The sequence below is a fragment of the Pagrus pagrus genome (genome assembly GCF_965226575.1).
Source record: "Pagrus pagrus genome assembly, chromosome: 18".
NCBI lineage: Eukaryota > Metazoa > Chordata > Actinopteri > Spariformes > Sparidae > Pagrus > Pagrus pagrus.
In genome coordinates this window covers 24,662,798-24,681,620 of record NC_140202.1, presented here as the reverse complement: position 1 = coordinate 24,681,620, position 18,823 = coordinate 24,662,798, and the positions used below count along the sequence as shown (strand labels likewise).

Here is an 18,823-nt window from a genome sequence, read left to right as displayed (position 1 = left end):
CCTATTTGCTCTGTTTGTCATTAAATGTGCTGTTTTGCTGGAGGGGGAACCTTTTGAAGTGCAGGAACCACCAACCGCACTTTTCGATGGAATAGGCATTTTTCCCTCATGTGAGGCAACACACAACATGATGGTTTCCCCCCTCTTGAAGACAATGTTTACATGTTTCAGTGTTTCGCCATTTGTCTGAAGTTGTCCAATACATAAATAAGTGACTGAAATTGAATGTTAGATACATTTAGCCAAGAACATAGATGGTCTCTGAACTGAGATATAACTAACTGCTTTCACATCACACTATGTCACGTCACCTGCAAATCACTCTACAGTCATCTTCATGTCGAGTTATCTCTAATCCAGGAGAATATCTCAACATCTACTAAATGGATTGCTGTAATTTTGTACAGACATTCATGGTCCCCAGATGATGAATCCCAAAGGATTTTTTGTTAGCAAAAAACAAAACAAATAAATGCAATTAACGGTGAACAGGGCAAACGTTCATGCTGATAGCATTGCTGTAGACTCTTAAGCTTGTTGTGTAGTAAAACAATTGAAGAGAGCAATTAAATTATTCTATAGAAGTAGAATAACCTATTATTATAGCCATATATGGCTGTACAACAAGTAATGACCGAGTTTGAAATGAACTTTATCAGCCTTTTGTACACATCCATTTCCTAAAACAGAGGCAAATTCTATACCCTATAAAATCCTTTAAAAACCTTCCAGGAAACTGAAAATAAAAATGAGTAGAGGCTGTTTTTATGGTTACAGGTGTGCCTTGAGATTTTTGGCTCGCCCTTTGGTGTGTGATAACCACTCGTCTAAGATATAAAAACAAATGCATTTTTAAAAAGGACTCAGGAGTGCTCTTGCTTTAACATCAGCACAGCTGAAGCCCTCTGACAGCTCAGTGAGAAATACAGCACCTCTCTACGACTTGTTCTCAGCGTAGAAACGATGATATGTGACCGACCGCAAAAAGCAAATGTCTGTTTGGATCTGTTTTGATTTAGGAGTAAGAACCAGTAACGGTATAAGGGATTATGATCCAAACTGGTTTTATAAACATTATTTACACAATCTTCAAAGATGTATATTAAAGAAATGTTGGAATCACAGAAGAGAAATGTCATCATGCATAAGTAGAAGCAGAGTAGAGGCAATCCAGGCACTCAAAATGTAAGAAAAATTACAGTGCAGCCAAATTATAGTGGCCAAATCATTAAACTCCAGTCATAACAAGAGCCAACATGTTTCAACCACTGGTGGTCTTCATCAGGTCTCCAAACGTGTGGTCGAAACATGTTTGGCATTTAGCCACCACTATAATAAAGACTTAAAAATGCCTTGTTTCTTACATATTGTTATATTTGGAGTGCCTGTATATCTACATTGTATCACATAGAGGAACCAGTCATTTACTTTTTCAGTGTTGTTATTCTTTTTGTAAATCAAACAACATGGTCAGGAATGCATACTTCTTTTTCTGTGTGTTGTAATCTTGTTATCAATTCAAGCAACTGTCACTGCTGCAATATGAGTAGCAAAGAGGTGATCTTCCTCCCTTCTTCAGGCTCTTGTGGTGGTTAGGTAAAGGGATATCACTCCCTACTGGCCATAGCGTGCAACTAAAACTGGGTGTCGGGGTTTAAGAGACCACAATCAGGTGACTAGGGTGCCATTTCTTACTTACTGGTGTACAATACTGACAGGGAGGCACCAGTGGCCCATTAACAGGTAGGTCACAGGTTTGATCTTTGTTTCCATCAGATGTGTTTGTCTTGTTCACGCGTGGCTGACCCACCGGCCCTCTGCTGGTGAAGTTTTACTGGATAATAGTGTACATGGCAACAGTGAGGCCTGACAAGAGATACAGAACAGGGTCACTTCTCTGTTTCTGACTGATTTTATTTACATTTATGGCGACGAATTTAAAAAACAAGTCAGTCTGACAGCAGCTTTGATTTCTAAAATATCTCATTGTTCGCTGATATTGATGGATGATCATTTAGGATTTAAAATATATAAATGATTGTGTATTTTCCAGCCTTAATGCAAACGATTTAAATTGTATTTACATCAGTTGCTGTCATTTTGTGCGTGTGCTTTTAAAACTACAAATAAAATACGAAGATGTGAAAATGTATTCAGATTTTCCGGCAGTCAGACAGATAACACCTCAAATGCTTTGCTATTCTTTCATACCAGAGGTTGTTGTTGCTCAGCATCATTTCCGGCCTCATTTATTCCAGGAAATAATTACACGTGTAAAGTAAACTGCATAGACTTCAGGCAGTTTAATTTCTCTCTTTAATAGCAGCGTGCACTTACAGGATTTAATTACCAGTGAGCTCAATGTGACGTTAGCTTAATACAGGCACCATTAGTGTTGCATAACGTGGACGCAGAACACAATTCACTATAAAAATTGTTCATTGTTATTCTGCATCAGTGGATCAGTCTCTGAATCACAGTGATTTTTTCAGTTGCAATTTTAGTGTTCTTCATCATTTGTGTATAATACATTTATCAAAGTGCTTTCTTTAGTGTGAACTGGCGCAGTGATTTTGCAGTGATAGCGCTGATAACAAAGATTTCTTTTCCCCCGACTTGATACTTGTTGGCATGTTTCAGAGAGGCACTCTGACCCCTCGATCAACGGCTGATCTGGTACACCACGTCGCCGACCTGCAGGATGCCCGTCTTCTTCACAATGTGCAGCTGTCCAAACAGCGGAGCCGATTTGTAGATGTGCTTCTCGGACGGATCACACAGACGATAACTGCGGAAGAATCAGCAATCAGACAGGAAAAGAGCCCACTATGAGTTTATGTAGAAGATTCATGTAAATATTTTTCAGTGTGACATTTGTTTGTGTTGTTTTTTTTGGCCATCAGCTCTCTGACATTTTGTGTCAAGCGGTCGAGCTTTCTGAACTCAGTCCCATGATAACATCTTCTTCTTCTTCCTAAGGTTGCAGCGACCGGACATAGTGACAGTTACTTTTTAACTACAGCTAGTAAATGTTTTAAACAACCTGCCTGATCAAATAAAAAGAGTAGCAGTAGTAGTGGAAAACTTTCTAACACAAAATTACCACCAAAATGTAAAACAAGAAGCTGCTCTACGTAATATCGAGTTAACACTTTACCTTTTCAGTGTGTCCAGAGGCTCTTTTCTGGAGATGATACCAGTTTCAGGGTCAACTGTAGTGAAAATGCATCTGGAAACAACAGGTACAGATACGTGCATCAGTCTCTACAGTTAGAAAGACAAACTCATGCACTTGATAATCATTGGTGAATTTAATTTGTGTCCAGAGGCACCAAACCACAGACCACAGCGGTGACTGCGACGCAGCTTTGGATTGATTGTTTCTTGATAAATGAATTGATTCTGTCTCTGATTAAAATCTGTGTTGAAGCATCAACTGTGTTACCGTCCACATGACATTACACGCTGCAGTCTCACGCTGCCAATCTGGAGCTCTTCCCATGAATCCTGAAAAAAAGCAAAGCAAAGCAGTTGGTTTTTTGAGTTGGGAGATAAAATTAGTCCACGCTGCTCACACTGAAAAGGGCAAACTATTAGTCAGAAGTAAAGGACCAAATGATCATTTTCTCCAAACAGGAGGGAGAAGAAAACAAAACCTCATGGGCTGCAGTGTGGAGAAATACTGGATCTGTTATTCTTTAATCACTTTTGTGGTTCTGATCTAATCGTTACATGACTTTCTGGTACAGTATATATTTCATTGTCTGTGTCATTGTGTGCTCGTACAGAAAATAAATCTGAATAAAGAAATATTTGTAGACGTGTATGTTGCTGAAAAAAAGCTAAACACACCTCCTCGAAGGCTTTGCAGTCACTTATGACGATGTTCGGGCGGAAACGCTCCACCGTGACATCCTTCTCTAACTTGCCACTGAGATCTTTTACGGAGGACTCCGACAGCAGCATCACAGGTCCTACATCTGGGTAGGCAACTTGCTAGATGTAAAGGAGAATGCAATAATCAGAAGAATAATAGCTGTCTGAAGTCGAGGCAGTTGGAGCCTTAAAATCTGGGAATAGAAAATAAGCCTGTTTACCTCGGACCGTGGGAAAAGAGGCTCAATTGCCACCGGCAATCTAGCTTTCATCTGAGGTTCAAAGTGCACCAAGCGAAAGGTTTGCTCCGTCCCCAGATAATCTGTGAGCCAGCAAGACGCGTCGTCGCCGCAGTCCCGTCCCTGAATGTCTTCACCAAACACTCTGCAGCCAAAAAAAAGACAGGAAACATTCATACAAGTCTGCAATCAGAGCTGGAACAAAAGTAAATACGGAAAAAGACAAATTAACTGTTTAAACTTGCTCTAAAATGAGATCATTTGAATCATCAACAGTATCTAGACTAGAATATCTCGCCAATAAATAGTTTTTTTATTTTGTGCCAAGTAGTTCACTCGTTCCAGACTCTCAAATGTGTGGATTTGCTGCTTTTCTGTGTTTTATGTGATTGTAAACTGAATATTTGGGTTTTTTTCGGCTGTTAATAGAACAAAAGAAGAAGACATGAACTGTCAGAAATAATAATATAAACATAATAATTGCTGGCATAGCAACTTCTAGTTGTCTGTATCTTTTTAATATTTTTAAATGTTATTAATGACAGTCATGAACATATACTTAAACAGAATCTGAATACCTTGGTGAATCTTTAAAGGATAAGTTCACCCAAAAAAAGTCAGATGAAGTTTCGCTGTCAACAAAACATTTCTGGAGCTGCACAGAAAAAAAAACAGAGTTGCAGCATTAGACAGCTCATCGGGGAAGTCCAAGTCTCTGGAAAGCCCCAAGATCCAAAAAAAGTTGGCGTTCATCCCGCCTGAAGCGGATGCAGGTGCTCAACCGCACAACAAGTGTGTAAATGACATCTAGCATTACGCCTAACAAGCCATTTTGTGTTTTTATTTGGTTGTTCTCAACTACTTTAGTTGTTTATGCCGCATCGCTGTTTTGCTCTGAAGCTCCAGAAATGTTTTGTGGACTACGAAACTTCACCTGACCTTCCGTCTTCAGGGTTGCGAGTAGATAATGACTGAATTTTCATTTTTGGGTGAACTTTTCCTTTGACCAGCTGCAGAGGAGTGGTTACTGGAAAGAAAATTCCCAGCATACCCCTCTCTTTCCCCATATTTCATGTCTCTCTACACTGTCAAATAAAGGTGAAAAAATGATCAAAGTCAGAGAAGATTGCGGTGCCAAAATGAAATCCCGATGTGAAACCTGCAGTTGGTGACCGGGTTGTTGGTCTGCTTGAAGGGGAATCGCAGCTCCTCCATGTTTGGTCCGTTCAGGCAAACATGACCTCCCTCGCAGGTCAGAGACACCAACACCAGGCGAGGCTGCTGCCGGCCCGTCACCATCCGACCGTCATCTGTGACCACCAGCCAGTGACTGCAATCAAAACAAACAGAAACTGTGGATTGTCCTCATTTGCAACATTTGGCATCCCTGGATTAATGCCAACATCCAGACAACAAACCTGCACTCTGAACGCAGGACAGTAAACAACACCAGATTGATGACATCATATGTTGTCACTGATACAGCAGCAGAGAAATCCCAGATTTTCATGAAGTCCTGTTTTTTTTTCATTGTATCTGATCTCAAACAAAATGTGGGTAATTCCCTCAGAAAAGCTGGCAAGGGTGAAGACCTGCTTCGTGTTAGGGTCAGGGTGCAACAGCTGCTGAGTGTAATCTAAAAAAAAGGGCCCTATTTGTGCCATTTTGTGTCCCTGAGTGAATTAAACTCAGGGGCACAAAATGGCACAAATAAAAGTCTAGAAAGTCTTTTTGTTCATTTTTTGGAAAAAGACAAAATAGATATGGATGTTAAAAGATACATAAGAGATCAAAATTATGAGACACTACATGTTAAGTCCAGTCAATTTTATTTATTTATTTATTTATTTATTTATTTATTTATATATCACAGTTAGTTATCGCCTTAGTGGGCTTTACAATCTAAAAAACTAAAAATGATGACATGAGTGTCTCGTAATTTGGACCTCAGGTCTGTCTAAATGTTGACATGCCATTTTTTTTTTTAAATTATCATTTATTATATTTTACATTTAAGAGACACCGGAGGTATTGAAAACCCTCTGAAATTGATGCTATACGACAGGAGGTTAAAATGTGTATTTGTGTGACCTGGTTCAAAATATGAATCAAAGCAGAGCAAAGTGAGTTTAATAAGACAGTTTCTTCTTACAGTGCGTAAAAGGAACAATACGCAAAACTGAGCACTTAAAGTATGAAGCTGTCGTTTCATATCTCATAGTTTGATGCACATATTTTTATTTTGTTTACGTTGTATTTCTGATTTCTGACACCCACGTGGATTTTCATGCATTTTTCCAAATCAGACTTCCTTTCAGGTCTCACCAGCTCGAGAATCTATAATAATGCATCATATCTTATTGTTGCGCATTTGTTTTCAAAGTTACTCCAGCTGTCACTGAAGTGTTACGTAATCAAATGTGCGTAAAAGTATGTATTGGACACACTGGGAAGAGAAAATCAAGTAAGAGTTGGTGAATATGTTTGTGTGACCATGATGTTTTTTATCTGAACAGCTCAGGAAGTCTCTGACTGTGACAAACATGAATCTTCAGCTGTAAACACTCACCGATCCTGCAGCTCTCCAAACTTCAAGCCGAACTTCTGGCACTCTGCGAGCGCCACAGACGCCGCTTTGCCAGACTTGAGAGGGTGAATGAGGAGCTGCGACACGACGCCCACACGAACAAGTTTTTCTGGCTTTCGCAGATATTTATATCCGAGACCAAATCCCAGAAAAGCAACGCCGACTCCACCGATCAGAAGAGCGGTTGTCTTCTGCTGGGCCAACGTGTTCACAACCAGCTCTTTCAGGTCCATTTTGGAGTCCAACAGACTTTTTCTGCGCGACCATTGAACTTTTCATTAAAGACACAGCAGCCTCTGCGTGTAACGTTCAGGGACACCTCGTTCACAGACGCCCACTGACAATAAGAGGAGGAGAGAAGCAATTTACAAAATCATTTGTGAACAGGAGGAAACACATGCTGTGATATCTAAGCGACAAACAAACAAACAAACAAAACAGAAAGTAAACTGTACATATATTTACATACATACATATATATATATTTATTTTGATGACAATGGCTAACAGCTCATTAAAATCAAAAATCCACTATCTCAAAATAATATAAGTATAACATAAGACCAATAAAAAAAAGGATTTATAATACAGAAAATGTCAACAAAAAACCCCAAAACAAAACAATTATTAGATCTGATGTTGAACATATTTCTGAGCACTAATTTGGCTCTGATGCAGCATGTAATCTAAAAAGTAACTAGTAACTTAAGTTATTAATGTAGTGAGTAAAAAGTACAATGTTGGCCAGAAGTACCAGAAAATGGGACTATTGGCGTAAAGTACAAGTAACTCAAAATTGCGCTTGTACATGTCAAAAACTGCCATAAAATACTAAATATTTAAAAAATGTAAAGAAACAGTGGCATCATGTAAACAAACTGGTATTTAAAGGGTGAAAATCCTGAAAATGAATGAATGTTTGGTTGTTATTATTAGGACCGATGATGATATTAATATATGGTATTTTTATGGCATGGAAAAAATGTTTGTACTAAATGTGGTCATAAAAAGTAACTTCTTATTTTTGTATTTTCTATCAGTTGCATGAGGGTTCATCTTGTTTGCCATTACATTCATTTCAGTGAGACAAACATGTCACTGCTTGGGCCTTCATCAAATAAATTTGCCTCATCATGCATGTAGGTAATTAGCTTTATTCAGTATAATAAATTAGTGGAAAATATTTTTTTAAAGTCTCTGTATTAACAAATAATAATAATAAAAAAAAACTGGCATAAATAAAAACATCTTCACTTTCAACCTGCCCAGAATTTTTCTAAAAACAGGGAAGAAACCAAGTGACGTGATGCCACAGTTGACCTTCTCAGTGGAACTATTTTTGTCTTTGACATAGATACTCAGGTCTATGGCCAAAGTAGAAAACAGCAGATGCTCCAGCCACAGGGGGTCAATACAGGGATTTGTCGAATGGATACTCCTTCTGTTGCTTTTCTGTGCACATCTAATGGCTGAAGGCAGATTTACAGGCACCGGGCCAGGCATTACAAGCTGGTTTGATGTTGCAGTGGCAAGCAAATTTTTGATAAGGAGACACACTCGTAATCGCTCCCTTCTCACCAACTGAGACTGTGATGGTATAATTCTGCTCCGGTGGATACAACAGTTTGAAATTGTGTTTTTACACATTTATCTCATAGGACCAGATTTTTAAAGATTTCCCTGATCTTTGATCATTGCCGAACTACTTTCATATTGAGTCGTATAATTGTCAATCTCAGCCTAGATGTAGTATTCAAGCAGTGACGTGGGATCACAAGTAGACGTTTCTTTTTATTTTGAGGCGTCACAAGCCAAAATAGTTGGGAATCCCTGATATAAAGCATTACTTACATACAGTATTTTATCTGGCCTTTTTTAACTGGCCTTTCGTGAAGCGTTTCCACAGATGGCAGCATGACTCCACACGGAAACATGAAGACTTGGTGCATGAAAGATGTCCAAAAACAACAACATAGCCAGTGTAAAAAAAATGGAAGGACAAACATGTTACAGAAGGGTGGAAAGAAAAGCAATGCAGTATCCCTGTAGTGTATGTTAAAGGATAAGGTCACCCAAAAATGAAAATTCAGTTGCCTCCATGCTGATGGAGAGCCATTTTATTTTTCTTTTGTTCCAGGTGGGTTTTTTTTATGTTTTAAAACAAGTTTCCATATGAAACTTCACCTGACTTTCCATCAGCAGGAGAATGACTTATTTTCATTTTCGGATGAACTTATCCTTTAACAATGTTCAATTACTTCTTTTAATGATGTGGGTTCAGCTCAATGGTTTCGCATGTCCGCTGTTGCTTGCTGATAATGTTCCTGTGTTTAGAAAACATGTTATTATTATTATTATTATGACTGTTTCCATTGACGCATTTTATCATTTTGCAATTCCTCAACCAATGCCGAACTTTCCTGGAAAAAGCATCGGTACTAATTATGGAGAGAAAAAAAGCTGCTTTCTTGTGAAGTGAGCAATATTGTGTAACATTTTCCCCTTAAAAATAACAGCTTCAAAATCATGTTGATGATACATTACATCTAACAAATGTATGCATGACAGTGGTGGTGCACTCAGAAACTGTGGGGGGAGCCAAATCACACAAAATTCCAATTTCTGTTGCTTTAACATTGTAAACTTTTAATCTTTATGAGGCTGAATTATATTTGCTTGTAAAAAATATGACATTTATGCATGTTTGTATGAGCCCTGACTGAAAGGCTCTGGGTTAGACTAGAAATTCACTGGAATTAATTTAGTGAAAGTTTCCAGGAAACTTTTATGAAATTATTTTAATATTATAGACCCGTATCAACACGTCTGGCAGTCTCATCAAAAGCCAAATATTAGGCATGTTTTGGTGATTGAAAACACAACGTTAAGACCTTTTCCATTTACTGCTGAAATGTTCCCATTATTTTGTCCACCCTCTGCCTGCTCTACCACATGATGATGATGATGATGATGAGCTAAATATAACAAAAATACATACCGCCACAAACGATGACATAATGATACACCGCCATACTTTCCGCTCGTGACTAACCTGCTGTAGGTTGTCCGGAACTGGACTTCAGTCAGAATTCACAGGGGGACACCATCTGGACCGAGCAGTCTTTTCTATACATTCAGCAGGCTTTTCTCACACCGTACATGTTGATAAACAGCATGGGGACGGTTACATCACATGACTATATCTTATACAGAACTTAAAGTGTATAAAAGATATATTTTATTAATCTTATCTGTAATTTATAATTCATTTATCTGGTGATCAGCCAGTAAAACAACAGTAAAACTGAAAAACAGTCAGAGGGTTTCGGATTAAACATCCATTTTTTTAATGTTTTCTGTCTTTTCTGGGTAAAATAGTACAGTATTGTTTCGAACTACATGCGATATGCATGATTTGCTTTGACAGACAAATTAATTGTGCACACCTCCCTTGGCAAGTGAAGATAAAAGAAAAAAAAAAAGTTTTTTACATTTATTTCAAGTTGCTCTGTTGTGTGTTCAAGTACGACTCATGTTTAAAAAACATTTTATTGTCCAAGTAAAACAGAGAAACCTGTTCATGCTAGTGCATGTAGTCCTACTTCAAAACTAATACAGTACTTGCATGTGAGTATATAGGCTGTTGTTTCTGGGTTGCTTATTGTTAAAAGCAAGTCAAAAGCAGAAAGCATCGTAATCACCATTTTTCTTTCATTATCATGTGCAAATAGGACTTATATGTCAGCAAGTTACAGTACAGTCACAAAGAGTCCATTTCCCCAATATAGATTATATCAGTGTCTCAAAGGCCCTGTTCAGAACTGGTGTTTACATCCAACATGAGTGATAAGATCACAAGTGGACAGATATAAACTCGTCATTTCACAATTTAAATGAGTCTTGATATGCGCCTCGCGAATGCAAATATATGTTTTTTACACATAGAAAAAAAATTCTTCATGTATAATGTTTGCAGAATTAACAAGTAGGCCCAAATAGTTAAGAATGTGTTGTAGACAGCCTTTCACATAGTTTATGTGGTTTCTCGAACGCAAAAAGTCTCAAAATGTAGCAGTTTTCTTAAGGGAATCTGTTATTAGATATCGTTAACTGTATTTGTATCTTTATGTTTTGTGTTTAATGTTGAATTTACAAGAAGGCAGTAATGATTTAGAATTTGCTGAAGCTGTTTCATAAAGTTCGACAAGTTCCCCCTTATGCAACAACTTTTAAAATCATGCGATTTGGTAAGGGAGTCCGGTGATAATGCTCTTACCAGACTCCCTTAGAAAATCACACAAAATACTGAGAGTTGTTGAGTGAGTAGAAACTTTAAGTAGTACATCAAGTGTCAGTTTGTCCCAACACCTGTCATTTATATTACATTTATGAAAGAAAACAACATTTTATTGACAGTAAACATGTCAATTTTTACAAATACAGTAAGCAGTGACTAATATAGGCTACTTCTTTGTCGCCCATGGAGAAAGTCCCCAGACTCCCTTAAAAAATTGTGCAATTTTGTAAGTTGCTGTTAGGAAAAACTTTATAATGTTTGTGAAACAATGTCTAACACAAATTCTTATTTATTTGGGCCTTTTTGTAAATTCGGCAAATGTTACACATGAAGATATTTCATTCTTCATGTAAAAAACATCATGTCTGTTCATATGTGAAATCGTTTTTTGCATACAGAGCGGGGACGCATGTTAACACCAGATCTGAACAGGGCCAAATAAACACCACACAAGATAAAATATTTGCAAGTAGTTTTTGGCACTTGTTTTATGTCCACTGTGCGTCGCATGGGCGGTATTCCACCCAACAATGCAAAACAATACATGGCAGAAAGTCAGAAATAAAAAATCCACCTTCAGATATTCAGAATATCATCAATCTGTGTGTGAGAGTGATCTCTAAATCTTAAAATTCATTTTCCAGTGCCCACATTCCCGTCGTCCTGACTCATGTAACGTTTCTTCAGCTGGGGCCAGTACATTTACTCAAGTGAGTTCAAATTTTAAGATATTTGTAATTAACTTGACCTTTATCTTGAACTAATTTGTAGCTGCCACAAATAAACTTAACGTAATGTCACATCATGTCGCTGTTGAAAAAATACACCAAAATAGGCCCTTTTTCCATCAATCAAAGTCCTTTGTGGCATAACTGTGTTTGATTGACATCCATTGTCTAAACACAGAAAACTCCCTCCCATCTGTCACTCCGAAACTGCTCCTAAAAATAGTTTGCATCTAGGCTACAGTTTGATCCAGATGTGATTGGGAAAGCTCTGCAAACTTCATGTCTGAGTAGCTGTGTGTAGTCAGACTTACTGCGAAGCCTCCTTCTCCTTCAGGTCCAAAGAGCAGAGAAGAGAAATAGATTCATAAACCAAACATTTGATAGATAATCATTAACCACGTTCAGGGACCAATCTGTTTTTTGTTTTTTTTTCATCTGGTAGGCTGAAAGCTTTAAAGGAATATTTCAATAATTCTGGGAATATTTGTTTTGCTCTGTGCATCATAACAATAAAATATAAAAGGTGTTCACTAGGTGTTTGCTTTTGCTCCATGGCCCAACATTAAGTTTCTGTTTTTTGTGAGTGTGGTTTAAAGGAATAGAGTATATTCAAACCACTGTCATGTCTGTGTGCTCGAAATGAAGCTACAGCCAAGACACCGTTTAGAGGTGTTGGTAGAGGTATTTTGGACAGTTTATCTGTTTCCCCTGTTTCCATTTGCTATTCTTAGCTAAGCTAATGACTCACAGCTATTACGGTGATATCAATCTTGTCATCTAACTTTGGGCAAGACAGCGGAAAAACACATCTTTAATTTAAATCACAGAAATGTTGAACTATTCCTTTAATAGTGCAATCGCTGTACCATTCAAGTAACCACATGTTTGGCGTGTAGTTAATCAGTGCCAAATGGCGATGAATGCTACCAACCCCGCGGCGTATACCAGGCTTGTAAAATGAATCATGTTCAGTTTTTGTTGAGATCCTCAGAGCTGTTGATTTAACCCGATGGTCATTTTTTAAAGCTGTGATCTGTAGTGTTGTCGTGTGTTTCAGTCAGCGCTGGTGAGTGTCTACTTCTGTCATAATGCAGTTTTACTGTGTTCGGGATATGTCATCGTGATTCTTTGAACCTCTCCACTTGTGACGTTACATAATTTTGCAGTGTTTGTGGCTGATGCACCAGAATTTTGGGCAGAGAGCGCTGAAAATCCCCAACAACAGAGGCAGCTACACAGGGAATGAGTCACGCAGATACCAGTGTGTGTCAGCTCTCATAAAGTTCTGAAAATCACGAGTTGTGTGTATATGTTTTTAGGACCAGAGAGTGGATTGATGCTGCATCAGTCACAAACGCCCAACACAAGAAGACCAACTCACACTACAAACTACAACTTTAAGAAATATCCCCTGAACTGAATCATTATCTCTGGGATTATTAGCAAAAATACACAACTGGGATGTACTGCAGATCTGTTGCCTAAGAAGTTTCAGTTTTTCATCACTTCATCATTTCATTGCTCAACTGACTGAACCTGTTCTGCCAGTGTTTGGTTACCTAAAAGTTGTGTACACTAGGGCTTCAACTGACAATTATTCTTTTTTTTTTTCGAGATTATTCTCACAGATAATTGATGAATCATTCATGCTCACCACAACTTCTCAGAGCACAAAGTGACATCTTGAAATTGCTTCTTGTTTTCAAACCACAAGCCCTAAACCTAAAGTCTATTCGTTTGCTGTCATAAATAACAGAGAAAACAGGCCAGCTGCCAGGATAAAGTGTTGGCAATGGAATTACATGCAAAGCCAGTGACTGCAGTTTGAGACAGTGTTTCAAACACTGGGTATTTTTGACAAGGGACCGTGGCATTTCAACATTTGTTGGCATGACATCACTGTATATTTTGTACAGTGACTGGGTGTTTTTAACGAGACCTCAGGACATCCCGAGTTGTGTTCGTGGCAACCCAAAACAGGTATTTTAAGCCGACGCACAATCTTTTCCTAGGCCTTATCGAGTGTTTTTTTGTGCCTAGACCTAACCAGAGCACAAGAACAGCAGTATCACAAGAAACAAATTGAAAACTGAACCAAAAGGAACAGAAAAGTTTCAACATGAAGTAACAGAAAGTTGCATCATACTGTATCTGTGGTTTGCACCCACCGAGGAGGACGCGGTGCAACAAGTACAGCAGGTTATGATGACTTCAAGGGAAAAGGTGTGAATATCAGGAGAAATATGGGAGAATTGTTACCACAGGAGTCTGCCGGGGAAATTGGGAGGGTTGGCAAGTATTACTAGTAAATGTTTGGAAAATGACATAAACAAATCAATTAATCGAATGGCAAAATAGTTGGCTAATTGTTGCAGCTCTACTTTACACCACATGTGCTGCGGCGCGTTCATGTATTCATGTGCAGTGACCCACAAAAAAGCATATAGGACGCCCCTGAATATGACCTCAAACATCCAAACATTGCGAGTTGTGCTCTTTCTCAATCTGAGTAAGACTTTGCTGTTTACAGTACTGTATGTGCTTTTCCCTTTTGCGTGTCCTACAGTTGGTTTACTGGGATTATAGCACCACAAACATCTACTTGCAGTCACGTCCTTGCTGTGAGGACTGCCAAGTATCTGTTGTCCTCTTGGCAGTATAGACACGTTGTGCTGTACTGAAATCTGCTGTATGGGAAGGCTAGACGGAGCTGCGTCTCTTAAACACCCTGAAGGGAGAGAGAATGTGTAGGCCTGTTGTTATGGAGCTTATGCTCGAACACTGACGTGGACTGCAGACGCAGCCTGTCGACGAGGGCTCCATGTAGTGAGGACAGTTACTGTTCTGCTGCAGGTAGGCATCAGAGAACGTCAGCTCCTGAGGGATCATGGTGGAGCCCTGCAGCTTATCCTTGCTCCTGTACCACAAGCAGGAGCAAATAGTCTGGAAATGCAGCACCTCGGTGTAGACACCTTTTAAATCTTTAGCCTTTGTGGTGTCGTCTGCTACAGGTGTGGAAGAGGTCGAGGCCGAGATCGGCAATAGACGAGCCACCTCCCCTCTGGGCTTATTCACGGACATCAAGGCCCTCTGCTTGGCGTCCCTCCGCTCGTCCTCAGTGTTCATGGTCAGGAAGCGAAGCACCACCAGGTTGAGGAACGCACCGATCACCGTCAGGCCCATCAGGATGTACACAAAGCAGAACGCCACGTATCGAGGGTCATTCTGCAGCGCGTCGTCCCTCTGCAGAGCCACATAGTCTCCGAACCCGATGGTGGTGAGCGTGATGAAGCAGTAGTAAAAGGCGTGGAGGAAGCTCCATCCCTCGCAGTGGGAGAATGCCACGGCCCCCACGCACAGGGTGCTCATGCAGGAGAAGAAGCCCACCGTCACCATGTTTGCCATGGAGACCTCGGTCTGACGCATTCCCAGGCACTTCTTGGCTTGGTGCAGCAGGTACCTGACGAACGTGTTGATCCGCTCACCCAGGCTCTGGAACATGACCAAGGTGAGCGGGATCCCCAGGAGGGCGTAGAACATGCAGAACACTTTCCCTGAGTCGGTGCTGGGCGCCGCATGGCCGTAACCTGAACGAGAGGACAACACAGTATTATACCTCCGACACTGTGCACATGACGTTATTTGTTTTTGTAGTGTAAGGCTGTTTGATAATAAATGAAATGAAAAAAATGATGTTAAGTTGTTGCTTGTCTTAAATCCACAGGAAAGCAGCACACACGCCTACTAAATCCCATTAATGGAAAACCCACTCACACTACTCAGCTTGACTTTAACGTTGTGAATTAGCAGCTAGTTATTTTTAACTCCCACGCTGCTGTCAGCTGAGATGTTGTAAACACTAGAAATAAAACAGAGAGGCATCACTGTCTTCACCTAAATTACCCTGAAGTGGCCTAATTGTGATGACACATACTGAGCCAGAGAGGAAGACTTCGTCGGCTTTGTTGTGTCTGTAATCTCCTGGTTTTAGTGACAATCACACACAAACTACACCTGCTGGGTTTTTAAAGCTGATTCTGATATTTTAGCAGAGTATTCTTAGATTGGACTATTTAGGCAAAACAAAAAAATGATATTCTTGGTATTTAATTTATTTAATTTATCCAACCTTTATTTAACCAGGTGAGCCAAAATGAGATTCATTGAATCATTTCTTTATCAAGGGTGTCCTGAAAAAGAAAGGCAGCGTGCAACATACGAAAAATAACAGAAACATTTTGCCCACTATGACAATGTGATTGTGATTTTGGGATTTATAAAATCATTTTCATCATAAAAACAGCCTAAATGGCCACTTAAAGGTCCAGTGATTTGGATTTAGTGGCATCTAGCTTTAAGGTTGCAGACTCATCCTCTTCCATACGTTGGCTGCTAAAATCATTAATATTATACTTCATTTCTGCCAATACATCCCCCTAAAACCTACATACTTCACCTTAAAAACAACTCAAACTTTCTTGTTATTGCCACTCAAGCATCAGATTTTTCAAATGATTAATAATTCTTGATGTCTGAAAAACCCAGAAAGTCTTGTGACAACACAGACTGTTGTGGACATATTTCCAAAAATCCTCTTCTAACGCTCTGGATGAAAAAATGTTCTGTTTTGCAGCACGAGGATTTTTAACCCGTTTCTGTCACGACTGTGCAAAAAACTGACCCAAATGCAAGACTCTCAGAGGCAGGCAGGTAACAGAACAAAAGGCTGGACACAAAACAGGAGCAATCCACAAGCATAAGTACAAAACAAGAACAAATTACAAAAAAAGGATTACGCAGGCAGCAAACGCAGGTAAAACACGACAGGGGGACAGGACCAGGGAACTGATGAGAAGCACAGGAACACAGAGACGTGGGATGAAAACAGACAAACCAACAAAGAGGTGAGGGGAAAACGCAGACTTAAATACACAGGGTGTGATTAACTAATGGGACACAGGTGGGAAGGCAAACAGACAAAGACAGGAAGTGGAAAGTAAAACGTGACACATTGGAATAATCTTTCAACATAAAACAGAAAATCCCAAAACTACAACTCAGGAGCATGACAGTGTCTAGAATGTCAACTTTGGGATAACACAATAAAAATATCAACAACTTATTCATATAAAATATAAGTAAATATCTTCTAAACTATGCAAGGAGACGTCATTTCTGGGCCCCATCATCACCACCAAGTATGATAAACCTTTTCCAAAAATGTTCTGCAATGTATAAACATATACAGTATATATACATACAGAAAAGTGTAGATTAAACACAAGAGCAAACAAGGTTTATGTCAGCAGCAGTTAGAGGCATGCCATCAAACAGGAAATTTTGGAGCTCGAAAAATGCATATTTCAAATTCCCGAGCAAAAGGAAAAGAGCCTGAGAGAAGAACACTGAGAAACCTGTAAGGGCTTATAGCGAGCTAGAGCACGTGTCTGGAGCACGCTAATGTAATCAGATGACACGTTGATGTGTCTTCCGCAAAAAAACAAGATTAATATCAACTGCGTTTCCTCTTCACACGCTCAAAAAGGCACTTCCTGTACTGCTGGTTTGCACACCCATCCATTTGGTGGATAGTATCATGCATAGACATTTTTACAAGAAGGGTTTTTACTCATATTCCTTATAAAAACCACGAGTTGACACAATAGTGAGTGTTCACACAGACAACAATGGGTCTGAGTGTTAGCAAAACTCTTCAGACTTGGCTTAGGGTTTCACAAATTGGGCAAAAACATGTAATTTGAGCCGTCTTTGTTCTCGTAAGGAAACAGGGGGATTTACTTGAGAAACTGGTTGAACATCATTTTTATCGTGCAGGGAGCGTCTTGGATTACTATCAGTGAACAGGCATGTGCTGTTTAACAACCTGTCAGAGACACACCAGGTGTTCAGTTTTTAGGAAAATCTAATGTTCAGCTACGTGGCTGAGCATTAGGGTAGTGGATTATTCAAAATGTCAGAAAATAGTAATTAGTACCTTATTTCAGGCATTTTACTGAAAACCCATTATTAATAAAACAGGTTGACTTTGAGACAAGGGAACTTGTTTCAGGGTTTTAGGACTCATTCCTGCAGCACTCTATTTTTTAGTGCAGGGAATCAAATTCCCTCCAAAATCCCAGTGAAAGGCCTTTGTGACTGAAACATCAACCTTTATCAATAGAGCTAACGATGCAGAAGTGAAAACTGTGTGGGATTTAATGGAATTAATATATAAATAGAGCCCGATTTTATTGGCCTCTCACAAATATATCGGTATCGGTATATGTTGTCCGATATGAAAACTTCTTTTACAGAACAAAATGCAGAAAAGATGCTTGGGTGTTCCCAGGGAGGTTTACTGTTATTTGGTAGGATGACGTATGGTTCAACTGTATAAATATCCTGCCTCCTTTGGGAGATCATTGCAAAAAATTGTGTATTTGTTCTCAGAATAGTGTTAATTAGTTGACATCTAATCAATTAATGTTGCAGCTTTGAGTAAGAAGCGCAAACTCAGACAAACGGGGCCCTTGGGGACTCTAAAATCTTTGCTCCAGCCCTGCGCTGAGCATCTTTTCATTGGAAAATGAAGTAAAACTCAGCTCACCTATTGTCGTAATCACAGTGATGGCGAAGTAAAAGGACCCAGCAAATTTCCACTGGACCCCTGCTTTGTGAGGTTTGAGCTGCAACACGACGTGCTCCAGCTCCTCGAAGTTCTCTTTGGTCAAGTTGTATTTGCGCATGAGTTCGTACTTTCTGGCGTCGAGCTTCCTCTTGTGAGTTTTCTCCTGTTTCGACTCCAGGGTCTCGAACACGGCCGCTCCGACCACCAGGTAGGTGAGGATGCTGACGATGAGGGCGAGAGTCCGGGCGTTTTGTCTCTTCATGGTCGTAAATTAAAATAAAAAGCATCAAGTGCAGGTGGGAGCTGAGCTGAGAGACTCGGTGCGACCTTCCTCCTGGCGGACTCCGGATCCAACAGAGGGGAGACTTTGGAGACGGAGCTGTTCTCTCAGCACCACCCCCACATCACAGTTGGGTTGCTACTGTATTTGGACTATTTGTCACCGACTTATATTTAGACTGTGCAGAA

At 39.6% G+C, this 18,823-nt stretch overlaps 2 protein-coding genes across 2 annotated transcripts; both read right to left on the bottom strand.

The window, feature by feature from the left end:
• Positions 1-2,297: 2,297 nt before the first annotated feature.
• On the bottom strand, positions 2,298-7,002 carry marc1 (mitochondrial amidoxime reducing component 1). The gene is made up of 7 exons (XM_084380944.1): positions 6,685-7,002; positions 5,275-5,445; positions 4,098-4,260; positions 3,853-3,996; positions 3,446-3,507; positions 3,158-3,229; positions 2,298-2,788 (listed from the first exon to the last, which is right to left on the bottom strand). The coding sequence occupies exons 1-7, from the start codon at positions 6,933-6,935 to the stop codon at positions 2,662-2,664; spliced, it is 990 nt and encodes a 329-aa protein (XP_084237070.1). The 5' UTR covers positions 6,936-7,002; the 3' UTR covers positions 2,298-2,661.
• Positions 7,003-10,232: 3,230 nt separating this feature from the next.
• Positions 10,233-18,688, bottom strand: kcnk3b (potassium channel, subfamily K, member 3b). The gene is made up of 2 exons (XM_084381700.1): positions 18,335-18,688; positions 10,233-15,314 (listed from the first exon to the last, which is right to left on the bottom strand). The coding sequence occupies exons 1-2, from the start codon at positions 18,615-18,617 to the stop codon at positions 14,428-14,430; spliced, it is 1,170 nt and encodes a 389-aa protein (XP_084237826.1). The 5' UTR covers positions 18,618-18,688; the 3' UTR covers positions 10,233-14,427.
• Positions 18,689-18,823: the final 135 nt, after the last annotated feature.

Coding starts and splice junctions, on each gene's coding strand:
- marc1 (XM_084380944.1), bottom strand. CDS start 6,935: ATGGACCTGAAAGAGCTGGTTGTGAACACGTTGGCCCAGCAGAAGACA. Junction 3,508..3,852: donor ACTGCAAAGCCTTCGAGGAG/GTGTGTTTAGCT, acceptor GCTTTTTTTCAG/GATTCATGGGAAGAGCTCCA. Junction 3,230..3,445: donor CGTGTAATGTCATGTGGACG/GTAACACAGTTG, acceptor TGTTGTTTCCAG/ATGCATTTTCACTACAGTTG.
- kcnk3b (XM_084381700.1), bottom strand. CDS start 18,617: ATGAAGAGACAAAACGCCCGGACTCTCGCCCTCATCGTCAGCATCCTC. Junction 15,315..18,334: donor CACTGTGATTACGACAATAG/GTGAGCTGAGTT, acceptor CCTCTCGTTCAG/GTTACGGCCATGCGGCGCCC.